The 13333-nt window shown below is 44.8% G+C and overlaps 1 protein-coding gene across 4 annotated transcripts in view; it reads left to right on the forward strand.

Annotated features, from left to right (window-relative positions):
- Window positions 1-1200: 1200 nt before the first annotated feature.
- ANKRD45 (ankyrin repeat domain 45) overlaps window positions 1201-13333 on the forward strand; it is a 47818-nt gene continuing 35685 nt past the window's right edge. Inside the window, exon 1 of one of the 4 annotated variants that reach the window (XM_081915174.1) lies at window positions 1201-1348. In XM_081915174.1, the coding sequence (XP_081771300.1) occupies window positions 1289-1348 (60 nt within the window). In that variant the 5' untranslated portion in view covers window positions 1201-1288. Of the gene's footprint in view, window positions 1349-12740; window positions 12985-13061; window positions 13154-13333 lie in introns of those variants that run through there. The other 3 variants (XM_081915175.1, XM_081915177.1, XM_081915176.1) reach the window with 3 other exon arrangements.

The raw sequence follows: 13333 nt of genomic DNA on the forward strand, positions 1-13333 counted from the left end.
ATCACATGTGATTAGGGTATCACATGACTAACCGGTAGGTTGTCCCATCCACCTGTTAAAATCCCTTGCACAGGTATGTAAGTCGCTCAATGCTCTGCCTTTAAATAATCAATACCATTGGTTTAAAAAAGGCTGAAAAGCAGGGACTAAATCTTGCTGCCTAGGTTGTGTGGTCCTGTTCCCTATTGGGAACAGGGTATGCCACCAATGCAGGATTAACCTCTGTTCTCTCCTTCCATCAGCAGTGATGTCAGCTGATAGTGGGTGGGCATGGTCTGGGGGAAATGACCTCACTGGACCCCCTGGTGGGCCAAGATTGGCCTGCAGGCTGTAAAGGCCACATTCCTACCCAAAAATATATCAGATAAGCTCCATGGGATGCTGAAACGAGGCACCAACAGAGTGAATCTCAGATTCCCAAAGAGGCTGACGTGTGCAGGTCATCTAAAGGAGCAATCCTATCCACTGATTTCTGGAAGCAAGAGCCATTTGATTCAATGGAACTTAGTTCTGAGTAGGCATGTAAAGGATTATGCAGCCAATCACTGCAGAAGTTTGCAGGGAAGCTGTCAGAGAAGGCAAATCTTCTAAAAGCCCAGGATCCAAACTGATGCATCCTCGAAGGCCAAAAATTAAAGGAACTAAATCCATCCCATGGACCAAAGCCTCCCATGGGACTCAGCGCCTCCTTGGTCCGATGCAGCCGCACTGTACCCCCGTCCATCTTCCAGCTTGGTCCCCCCAACTCCCTTTTCTCCACCTCAAACCACCTGACATATTCCGGCTCCATTCACCTTCCCCCCTCTGCTTCTTGGAGCGAGTCTGCGGGATGACTAAACAAGCAAACAAGATCCATGGCCCATCAAGGGCGACAGCTCAATGGAGCCTCCACGCTCGGAGGCAGTCTACCCCGCTGCATGCCAGCCAGGCGAAGGGGGGAGCTGCTGCCTCCGTGCCCGGCGGGAAGGGAGAGGCCCCGGGACCGGCGGACCTTTGGCCTGAGGGGCTCTGGGACGCGCCTCCCTTTCGCGGCCCCCCCTCCTCCGCCCCGGCCCCCTCCAGAACCGACCTGGCAGCGGAGGCGGCCTTTCGAAGGCTCCTTCCCGGCTCCCGCAGCTCCTGCTGGTCCCGGAAACGGCCGGGAGGAGCCGCGCACGCAGCGCACACCCCCCGCCCCAAAGCCGGGTGCACCGCCGGCCGGAAGCCGCCCGGTCCTGTTAGGCGTCCGTTCGGGAACGGCGAGCTGCCGCGCGGAAGTTCCGGCCTCAGGGAGTCCCGCGCCGTTGCCATGGCGACGGCATCCGCTCCTGCGCTGCGGCGCGGAGGAAGCGCGGAGGCGAAGGAGGAGGTCAGGAGAAGCGGGGCGAGGAGGGGGAGGGATGAGCTGGGGGGGGGAGAAGAGTGCCTAAAAAAACCCATGGGGTTTTAGTCAACTAACTTTCACTCAGAGTAGACCTATGTCGTTAATGGTTAATGGCTCTATTCTGAGTAAAAGAATGCTGAAAACATTCTTCTTCAGGCCTGCCTACCCCCATGCTTAGAAAGTTGGGGTGATTTTAATCTACTTAAAACATACAAAAGTTAAAATATTCAAAAGTATGGTTGTGAATTTTTCCTCAAAATTATTGTTTTATCTCTTTATGTTTTTCACAATCAAGCGGGGTATAAATGTTATGAAATAATAATAAGTTGCTTGAATACAAAGCCTGTAGTTTTGCTATCAGGCAGGCAGGGTAATCTGAGTGTCCAGAAAGTTATTTGGTGGTTATATTTTATTTTATTTTTGTTTATTTATTTAGCATCAGCCACATACCCATTGGCACATTTACAAAGAACAAACAAAGGGTTTGACTCATTGTCAAGATATGGGCACAAGGCATGGATGAAATGGGAGAAGACTTCATTTCAGTTAGACTTCCTCACAGTGGGGAACATGTCAAAGGCTTCATGGAGAAGTTGGCACTTGGCAGTCTTAGCAGAACACAGGAGTAGCCTTTTCCAGCTTGGTGCTCTCAGGTGCTTTGTACCCCAAATCCCAGCATTCCAGGTGATTCCAGGTCACACTGGCTGAGGCTGATCAGGGTTTTGGTCCAACTTCTGGAAGGTGCCAAGGTTGGGAGAAGGCTGTTCAAGTGTAGCACCCTGCTTGTGGTTAACGCTTAGCTGGAATGAAATATTCAACGCAGCAATAGAGAAATTAAAATAATAATTTATTTGTCAGACAAATAAATGAGAGGCACAGTGGTATATGGTTACCAAGCTCTGGCCTGGGCTCCTGCCATTATGGCCAGCACTTATATTCCCTCAGCCCAGCCTCCTTGCTCCTCCTTTGGCTGCCTCTGTCCAATCAGCCTGGTTGAAATTCCCATTGGCTGTTTGCTAGAACCAATCACAAAAGATACACCCATTTCATATTACCTTTTATGGGAGACAAAAGCTATATATTCTTCTATCTATAAATGACAAATAAGTAGTCATTTATCTTACATTTATCTCAACAAGGAACCTTAATTACCAGCTCACCTCTTGCCCTCCTTGCCCTATTGCCCTCCAAAACAGATGGTTTAATAGTTTTAAATTTTTATCTTAAACAGATGTCAAGGATCTTGAGTTTATCATTGAAAGATCTCCTTCTTTTGGAGGTCTTTAAACAAAAGGCCTGACAACCATATATCAGGAGTGCTCGATGGCGTCTCCTGTCTGGCAGGGGGCTGGACTCAATGGCCCCTGTGGTCTCTTATAACCATGATTCTATGAAATAAGAATCTAGCATAAGGTTTTAACATTTCTTTCTTTCTAGATCCTTTGCATAATTACATTTAAGCTAATATATTTCATACATTATCCTAAATAACCTTTTAAAAGGAAAAGAAATCTTCTCAAAGTATAAAGGAACAGTTTACAGCCTCAAAATAAAATAGGAAGAAATCTCTTCTTCTGTTTACACCCCATTCTCCAGCCAGTTGCTTTCTTTTCCATTTGCTCTTGGCCTTTTTAACCTTAGGAAGAAGATATGGCTCATTTTACTATTTGCCAAGCTTAATTTGTAGGGTCAGTGTAACCTTGCTCTTAGCCTGTAATTCCCTTTTTACGACTTTGAGAATTGTTTTCTGCTATAAATCAAGGGGGCCCTTGTCCAGGAGAATAAACATCTTGCCAAGGTTCTTAGGCAGCTGGTCTTCTGCCTGGCATGAAACATTTGAAAATCTTTAAGCTCATTTTAAAATACAGATCCTGATTAATATATAAGCTTTGATAAAAATGCAGGCTGTGATTAGATGCCTCATTCCCCCCTTTCAAGCTCAAGGACCTTCATCCCAAGTGTCCTTGATAGCTTGACCTTCATCATATTCCTGAGGTAAAGCTCTGTATAGGGCCACAATATGAGGTAGAGTTTCATTTGAAATCATCTTGCTAATTGTACTTCTAAAACATGAAATGATACATGGCACCATACATAAAACCATTACTACTACTGTCAAGAAAAACAAGCAAGACAATAGTATCCCTTTGAGTCCTGCGACATTAGCTAACCAATTGGTGAGCCATCCCATATCCCATCCTTCCCATGTTTGTACTGGGACATGTGCTATACTCTCCATCTTTGTAGCCAACACACGGATTGCCTCACCATTATCAGAAATGTTAAAGCAACAGGCATTCCCTGTCAAGTTCAAGACTCCACATAGGCCTCCCTGCCTGGCAAGTACATAATCCATTCCCATTTTCAGCTGCAAAATGGCGGCTCTACTTTCATCCAACTGTTGTGCAATAAGTCTCAAACTCTGGGCCGTTGCATTGGTTACAAGTTCCACTACTGCTTGCAATCGAATTATTCTGTTTAGATTATAAATAGGATCCCGTGCCCCTTGTATGAGCTCACCAGGATTCCAGGAGGCAGGATCATAATAGGCTATAATGCGCTCTGGTGGCCAATCATCAGTATCGCTCCAACTTTGGGTACTTCCTCCTGCTATATGAGAAATATCAGCGTTTCTTCGTGTACGCTTGGCCGAACTAGTGGGCATGATCCACATTGGTGGTAATACCCATCCCAAGAAACAAGTCCCGCTCCATTTGGAAGGGAGTTTCTTGTATGCCCATTCTCCACATATCCATCACAACCATCGGGTCTGAGGTTTTTGGTACGTGGAGTGCATAAGGCGAAATATCAAAAGGGGTAGAGAGTTCACAGTGCAGTATGTTAGATTGCCTTTTTCTGTCACAGTTATGTTCCATACCACTTTCCATGCATGAATAAAAGGAGGTGCACAGGGCAAGGTATTCCGAGTTCGATAGGTAGTACCATTTGCCCAGGTTTGACTATTCTTAATATAATCCCAAGTATAGTGGCAATGAGAAGAGCCTATCATGGTAGAATCAGCTGCATCTGATGATTTATGTACACAGAATTCCTCTTGCACAGGTATAACTCGTATTGGTTTAGTTGAGTTCCATCCGGGGAAATTCTTTTTTTTTATTATTTTTTATTTTTTATTAAGGGTTTTCTTGTTTTACAGTGTAAGTGTAATGCCTCGTATTTTTTCCCCCCCATGTAACATTTTTACAAATCCATTTCAATTGTTGAGGCATTAGGGGGAGAAGAAAAGAAAAAAAAAAAAGAAAGAAAGGGGGGTGGAGGGAGGGGAGATGGATGGGGGTGGGGTCGGGTAGCGGTGTTTCTATTATGCTTAATATATGTAGTTTGGTGTCAGCGTGCTTGTGTTGTTCACTTGTGTTCCTTTGGTGGTGAGAGAGGTTGGGGTTGGCCTAGGATGTGATTGTTTGTTTGTGATTGGCTGTGGTGATCTTTGTTTTTCTGTGTGAGTGGGTGTTTTGGATCAGGTTAGCCATATTGATATGTATGCTGTTGGTGGATTATTGTCATTGTCCTGTTGGGCTGTGTATGTGATAAAGGGGAGCCATACCGGGGTGAAGGTGTCTTCTTCTGTTTGTCCCCGTGTCAGTTTCAGTTTATTAGTTAATTTTTCTAGTAGGGCTGTTTCCCATACTATTTGGTACCATTATCACTTCCAATGCATCTAGGTAATCCAAACCTCGGGATCAATTCAGTGAGGAGTCTCTTAGTTACCTCTCGTGCCTTTTCAGTTCGGGTGGGAAAAGCTTCAACCCATCCGGTAAGAGTATCTACAAACACAAGGAGATACTTGAATCCCTTAGAAGGGACCAGCTCTGTGAAGTCCACAATTAGGCTTTCCATGGGGACGTATCCCACATGTTGGATTCCAGGAGGTTGTACCGGTCCCTGCCTGGGATTGTTTTTAGCACAAAGAACACATTTCTGTGAAATGCAAGTTGCTAATTGTGATAGATTAAAAATATACAACTTCCGACTGATACTCTCTCTGGTTGCAGTACTGCCAAGGTGAGTAGATTCATGATAATTTCTTACAATGGTGCCTGCTAGATGATGAGGTACATAAATCCTATTGTACGGCAGGATCATCCAACCGTCCTTCACAACCGCTCCTTCCTGTTCAGCCCACTTCCTCTCTTCTGGGGTATAGTGAGGTTTAACTTCTCCTGGAACTACCTCTGGTATGAGGGCTGCTATAAATCCTCCCACAGGCTTTTGGGCTGCCTCTCGGGCTGTTTTGTCAGCAGCATGATTTCCTCTGGTTATTGGATCCCTTCCTTGTCCATGACCTTTGCAGTGCATTACAGCAATCTGTTCTGGAGCCCATACTGCTTCCAACAGGATTTCTACTTCAGGTCCATATTTCAAGGCCTTCCCGTGGGCTCCGATTAGACCTCTTTCTTTCCATAGAGCACCATGTGCATGCAGGGTTAAGAAGGCATATTTAGAATCAGTATAGATGTTTGCCTTACATCCAGCTGCCAATTGCAGAGCTCTAGTTAAACCTATAAGTTCAGCTTTTTGTGCTGAGGTGCCGGCAGGCAAAGCTTCAGCTTCCACAACTTCCTCATTGGTGACCACAGCATATCCTGCTCGTCTGGCACCTTCATGCAGGTAACTGCTACCATCAGTATAATATACAACATCTGGATTTTTCAATGGTTCATCTTTCAGATCGGGTCTACTGGAATAAACTTCATCCATTATTTGGAGACAATCATGTGATTCTTCATCATCTACCTCTGGTAGGGGCAGCAAAGTCGCTGGATTGAGCATATTCACTACTCATAGATGAATCCTGGGATTTTCACACAATAGGCCTTGGTATCTAGCCATCCTTGGGTTCGTTAGCCAATAACTACCCTTATATTCCATGAGTGTCAGAACAGCATGAGGTACATTCACATACATCGTTTGGCCAAAGGTAAATTTATCAGCTTCTTTGACAAGGCTTGCAGTGGCCGCTACTGCCCTTAGGCATGGAGGCCATCCTTTTGCTACTGAGTCCAATTGTTTAGACAAATAAGCTACTGGACGGTTCCAACTTCCTAATCTCTGGGTCAGGACTGCCGCTGCAATCCCATTCTGTTCATGTACATACAGCTGAAAGGGTTTTTCTGAATTAGGCAGTCCAAGGGCTGGGGCCTCCATAAGTCGTTGTTTGATAACTAAAAAGGCTTGTTTCTGCTCAGGTCCCCATACGAATGGGTCCTTTTCTGCACCTCGAGTGCTTTCATGTAAGGGCTTGGCCAGACTGCTGAAATCAGGTATCCATAGTCTACAAAACCCTGCTGTTCCCAGGAATCCTCTGAGTTGTTTTCTTGTGGTAGGTTCCTTGATAAGGCAAATAGCTTCTTTCCTCTCTGGTCTCAATGCTCGTTGTTGGTGTGAGATGTCAAAGCCCAAATATTTGACCTTTTCTAAACATAACTGTGCCTTTTTCTGGGAAACTCGGTAGCCAGCTTGCCAGAGCAAGTGGAGCAGTTCCTCTGTCCCTTCTTTACAGGTATCAAAATCCTTTGCCGCTAGTATCAGGTCATCTACATATTGCAGAACCACCTTTTCTCCCGGTATTGAGGGGTAACTTGTTAGATCCTTCGCCAAGGCAGTGCCAAATAAAGTTGGGGAATTTTTGAATCCCTGGGGCAATCTTGTCCAGGTTAGCTGGTCTTTTGTTCCTGTCAAGGGGTCTTCCCACTGGAAGGCAAATATAGGTTGGCTCTGTGGTGCCAGCCGGCAACAGAAGAATGCATCTTTCAAGTCCAATACAGTAAAAAATGTTGCTTCTGGTGGGATCAAACTCAGCAAGGTATATGGGTTTGGTACATTTGGGTGCAAGGTCTCGATAGCCTGGTTTACGAGCCTCAAGTCCTGTACTGGCCTGTATTCATCTGTCCCAGGTTTTCGAACCGGCAAAAGGGGTGTGTTCCATTCTGATTGGCAGGGCTTAAGCAGACCATATTTTAATAGGCGGTCCAAATGTTTCTGGATGCCCTCTGCTGCTCGCCGGGGTAAAGGATATTGCTTTACAGATACAGGGGTAGCCATAGGTTTTAGGGTTACTACAATTGGAGCTATATTCTTAGCCATTCCTGGTGGGCTATTTTCGGCCCATACTCCTGGTGGCACCTGTAGAGTTCGGAGGAGCTTGTTTAATTCTGTATCCAATGTGGGTTGGACTTGCAGGGCTGACATTAGGCGCCATGATTGTTCCTTAGGTACTGAGAGGGTAATTATTCCTGCTGCTTTTGATGGCAGTTTCATTTCTGGACCTCGAGGAGTGAAGGTGATTTGGGCCTGCAATTTGGACAGCATATCTCTGCCTAAGAGAGGTATTGGACACTCAGGTATATACAAAAACTGATGGGTTAAACGATGTCCCCCAATCTGGCATTCCAAAGGTTGGAGGAAAGACCTCTTAGCTGACTGTCCAGTGGCGCTTTTAATGACTACACTTTTGGATGCCTTTTTCTGCAATAGTTCTGGGAGTACTGAGTATTCAGCCCCAGTATCTATCATAAAGTCTATTAAATGGCTCCCTAATTGAATCATGACCGTGGGCTCCTGGAAGCCTAACTTTATGGAGTCCGGTCGTTCCTAGTCTTGGGTAAAATCCTCTTCTGCCAGTCCAATGAAATTGTCTCTACTCCATCCTTGTCCAGGTCTCTGATATCTTCCATCTCGAATCATTCCCTGTCCCCGTCCCTGGTTTCTTGGGCCGGAGCCTGGGCCTGGGCGTACTTCTTCCAACCTCAGGGGTTCAGGACACTCCTGCTTCCAGTGACCCTCCTTCTTGCAATTTGCACATTGATTCCTTCCCAGTGGTGGATTCCTTCCCCGCCCTCTCCCTCCATTTAAGGGGCGGTAGTCTTGCTTTCGAACCTAGCAGTTCGAAAGCACCTCCGGGTGCAAGTAGATAAATAGGGACCGCTTACCAGCGGGAAGGTAAACGGCGTTTCCGTGTGTGGCTCTGGCTCGCCAGAGCAGCGATGTCACGCTGGCCACGTGACCCGGAAGTGTCTCCGGACAGCGCTGGCCCCTGGCCTCTTAAGTGAGATGGGCGCACAACCCCAGAGTCTGTCAAGACTGGCCTGTACGGGCAGGGGTACCTTTACCTTTACCTTAGTCTTGCTTTACTGCTGTGGCTAGCATCACCATCTTTTCCTTCTGCCACTTCTTCTCTTGTTTCTCAGCCTCATCCCTATTCCGATAAACTCGGCGTGCAATGGCCATAATTTGGCTCATCAGCATCCCTTCCCATCCTTCTGATTTCTGAATTTTCTTACGAATGTCAGAAGCGCACTGGGCCACAAATGTAGCAGTAATCATTCTGCTGTTTTCAGGGGCTTCAGGGTCAAAAGGAGTCCATATACGATAGGCTTCCTGCAGCCTCTCTAAAAAGTCTCCCGGACTCTCATTTGGTTTCTGTTCTACTTCTGAGACTTTAGACATATTAGTGGGCTTCTGGCATGCCCTGCGGATACCTTGCACAAGCGTCTGGCGGTAGGTGGTAAGCCTGGCCAGGTGAATTGCATTGTTTGGATCCTAATTAGGATCTTCCAAGGGAAAGTTGTCTTGGAGATGACGGTCAATATTGAAAATATTTCCCACTCTGGCCTGCTCACGCAAATATATCTGTGCCTTTTCAATTATGTCTCTTCTTTCCTCAGTGGTGAAAAGAGTATTCAGGAGTTGGCAGCAATCTGTCCAAGTAGGACTATGAGTATTTACTATTGAAGTCACCAAGTCCATCATAGCCTGAGGTTTTTCTGCGAAAGATGGGGTGTGTGTTTTCCAATTCATCAGATCCGTAGTTGTGAATGGAATGTACTGGAGGGTCGAAGTTCGAGGTGGCCTTGATCCGGGTTGCCCGTTAACCAGCACAGGCTTCTCAAGTGCATCAAATACTCTTCTAAGAGGGGCTACTACGTGACCTTTCTCTTCGCTTTGCTCTAGGGGCCTCAAATCATAGGGGATGGTACCTGTCCCAAGGCGTTCTTTTAGCAGCTTTATACGCCTGGCTGTATTGCTTGCTGACCGATCAAGGTCTCCCTGTAGCTTTTGTAATAGTTCTCTAGGACTTGGATGTACAGGGGTTTGGGGTGGGCAATCAGTTGTTCCACTAACGGAGACTGTAGATGGAGGTCTACTGGGACTCACAGGTGGAATAACCACTTCTGCTTGGGCTTTATTATAAGACTCCAATGCCTCCTGAAGATATTTACCATAATCTATCAAGGAATCAAGTTCTGTGACTCCACCCCCATTATTCATTCCACTTTCTTGCCTTGGGGTTACAACTGGTGGGGTATTTGGATTAGGCTCCCTTCGATGTGGAGCATAGGGTGGAGGTGGAAGCACCTCTTCCTCTGGTCCCTCAAAAATGGGTTTGAGTTTATTTGGCAAGATTCCTTTCCTAGCTTCGGCTTTTACAGCCAACAATTTGCATCGTTTGACTTTGCATTCCCTTATCCATGGAGGATTTTTATTTAATGTGCTCAGCCAAGAATCTATATATGAAAATTGTTCTGGGCACCCTCCAGTTTCTTTGGCGATGTTAGACCAAAGTTTGCTTACTAAATTTATATCAAAGGTTCCCTGAGATGGCCATTCAGTATTTTGTTTCGGCCACTCTAATTCACATAACGTTCTCAAGCGCTCTGGCGTCATTTTGACTCCATATGCCCCTGAGAAGGCTTTCTTAAAATTATTTAACATACATTCAAGAGGTGTATTTTCCCCCTTTGAACCCCCAACTCCCATTGTATGGCCCTGTGAAGTATCCACTCAGTCACTCACACATTCACCTTGTGGGGATCCTTGCCCGGTGAAGTCGCCTTACCGGGAACCAAAGTACTGCCCACTCCACACTCAGGTCAGCTACAGATTGTTCTGTACTTTCTCACACATACAATGCGCTGGATACTTCACCACACTCTACCTCCCAATCTTTACCTTTCCCTACACCAGACCACCATCTGATGTACCCAACCACCTAGCGTACTCAGTTCCCCCTTACTGAGACGCAGAAGTTTGATTAGGACTTCTCTTCCTCCCAATTAATTGGAGGGCCAAAACCCCTTAGTGCATTTACCCTTGGCTGGTTCCCAGTTTATTTCTCTGGTTCCCCCCGGTCCGTCGCCACCAGTGAGCAGGGTATCAGACAGACGAGACTTCTGCGTTCCCCTGGAAAAATTTTCCAGTGCGCGCTTGGGTAAGCAGTTCGTGGTCCTCCCTCTTGTACCCTGCCCAGTAGGGCGATGGGGCTGCGTTCCAGCAGACCACTTATCCGAGTCACAGGGGCACCATAAAATGTAGCACCCTGCTTGTGGTTAACGCTTAGCTGGAATGAAATATTCAACGCAGCAATAGAGAAATTAAAATAATAATTTATTTGTCAGACAAATAAATGAGAGGCACAGTGGTATATGGTTACCAAGCTCTGGCCTGGGCTCCTGCCATTATGGCCAGCACTTATATTCCCTCAGCCCAGCCTCCTTGCTCCTCCTTTGGCTGCCTCTGTCCAATCAGCCTGGTTGAAATTCCCATTGGCTGTTTGCTAGAACCAATCACAAAAGATACACCCATTTCATATTACCTTTTATGGGAGACAAAAGCTATATATTCTTCTATCTATAAATGACAAATAAGTAGTCATTTATCTTACATTTATCTCAACAAGGAACCTTAATTACCAGCTCACCTCTTGCCCTCCTTGCCCTATTGCCCTCCAAAACAGATGGTTTAATAGTTTTAAATTTTTATCTTAAACAGATGTCAAGGATCTTGAGTTTATCATTGAAAGATCTCCTTCTTTTGGAGGTCTTTAAACAAAAGGCCTGACAACCATATATCAGGAGTGCTCGATGGCGTCTCCTGTCTGGCAGGGGGCTGGACTCAATGGCCCCTGTGGTCTCTTATAACCATGATTCTATGAAATAAGAATCTAGCTTAAGGTTTTAACATTTCTTTCTTTCTAGATCCTTTGCATAATTACATTTAAGCTAATATATTTCATACATTATCCTAAATAACCTTTTAAAAGGAAAAGAAATCTTCTCAAAGTATAAAGGAACAGTTTACAGCCTCAAAATAAAATAGGAAGAAATCTCTTCTTCTGTTTACACCCCATTCTCCAGCCAGTTGCTTTCTTTTCCATTTGCTCTTGGCCTTTTTAACCTTAGGAAGAAGATATGGCTCATTTTACTATTTGCCAAGCTTAATTTGTAGGGTCAGTGTAACCTTGCTCTTAGCCTGTAATTCCCTTTTTACGACTTTGAGAATTGTTTTCTGCTATAAATCAAGGGGGCCCTTGTCCAGGAGAATAAACATCTTGCCAAGGTTCTTAGGCAGCTGGTCTTCTGCCTGGCATGAAACATTTGAAAATCTTTAAGCTCATTTTAAAATACAGATCCTGATTAATATATAAGCTTTGATAAAAATGCAGGCTGTGATTAGATGCCTCACAAGAGGGATACAAATACCAAAACAACAACAACAACAACCAAATAGATTTGGTACACCTTGAATGAGGCTGACAAATACATGTACTTCATTTGTTAGGGAAAACCCCAAAAAGGAAAAACAGGCCCTGGGTATGGCACACATGCATCCGCTGGAATCTTGCACAGCTCAGGGAGATAGGAGTGACATCTAACAGTATCTTTGAACCAAACCAGAAAGGAGATAAAATACTATGGCAAAAGGATTATATTTTGAAACTTTTTACAGATTTTGTGGAATACAAAGAACGTTAGGTGTTCATATTGGATAAGTTCCACCCAATTGTTTATGAACAACAGGGACTCATTGTCAAGATATGGGCACAAGGCATGGATGAAATGGGAGAAGACTTCATTTCAGTTAGACTTCCTCACAGTGGGGAACATGTCAAAGGCTTCATGGAGAGGTTGGCACTTGGCAATCTTAGCAGAACACAGGAGTAGCCTTTTCCAGCTTGGTGCTCTCAGGTGCTTTGTACCCCAAATCCCAGCATTCCAGGTGATTCCAGGTCACACTGGCTGAGGCTGATCAGGGTTTTGGTCCAACTTCTGGAAGGTGCCAAGGTTGGGAGAAGGCTGCACAAGAGGGATACAAATACCCAAAAAACCCACAAAAAACTCCAAATAGATTTGGTACATCTTGAATGAGACTGACAAATACGTGTACTTCATTTCTTAGGGAAAACCCCAAAAAGGAAAAACAGGCCCTGGGTATGGCACACATGCATCCGCTGGAATCTTGCACAGCTCAGGGAGAATAGGGGTGACATCTAACAGTATCTTTGAACCAAACCAGAAAGGAGATAAAATACTTTGGCAAAAGGATTATATTTTGAAACTTTTTACAGATTTTGTGGAATACAAAGAACGTTAGGTGTTCATATTGGATAAGTTCCACCCAATTGTTTATGAACAACAGGAGTTAATATTTTGATATCTTCCCTTTTTATCTGACTTCTTCAAACACATGTTGTTATGCCAATAGTGTAATCAAATATTCATGGGTCACATTTTGAGAAAGTTATGTTGGAACTTTGTAATCCTATGTGCACTAACTGAACTCAGTGGGACTTTCTTCTGGATAAACACGCACAGATTCACATTGTGAGTGTGGTAATTCTGGTGAAACAAGGTTTTTCAGAAGTAGTTTTTCTGCATTCTTTCTTACTCCCAGGAGTCGCAGGAAAACCTAGTAGTGGACATGAAAGATGGGAAGCATATTAGTTTTCAGCCACAAATCTGGATGGAAAATGTGTGACTAGAATGAGGAAAAGTAAAAATGTGATCCTGGGTAGGTGAGCTGATAGCTGTTAGGATGGATTTCTTTCTTATTATCTTTCTTCCAACATCCCCTAGTCAAAAAGAAAGGATACTTAGAGATGTAACAACCTTGTGATTTGTCCTTGACCAAATGGTATGAATTTCCTGCAGACAAAAATTAGGTTCCATTTTG

Source organism: Podarcis melisellensis (assembly GCF_964234715.1).
Source record: "Podarcis melisellensis genome assembly, chromosome: 6".
Lineage (NCBI taxonomy): Eukaryota > Metazoa > Chordata > Lepidosauria > Squamata > Lacertidae > Podarcis > Podarcis melisellensis.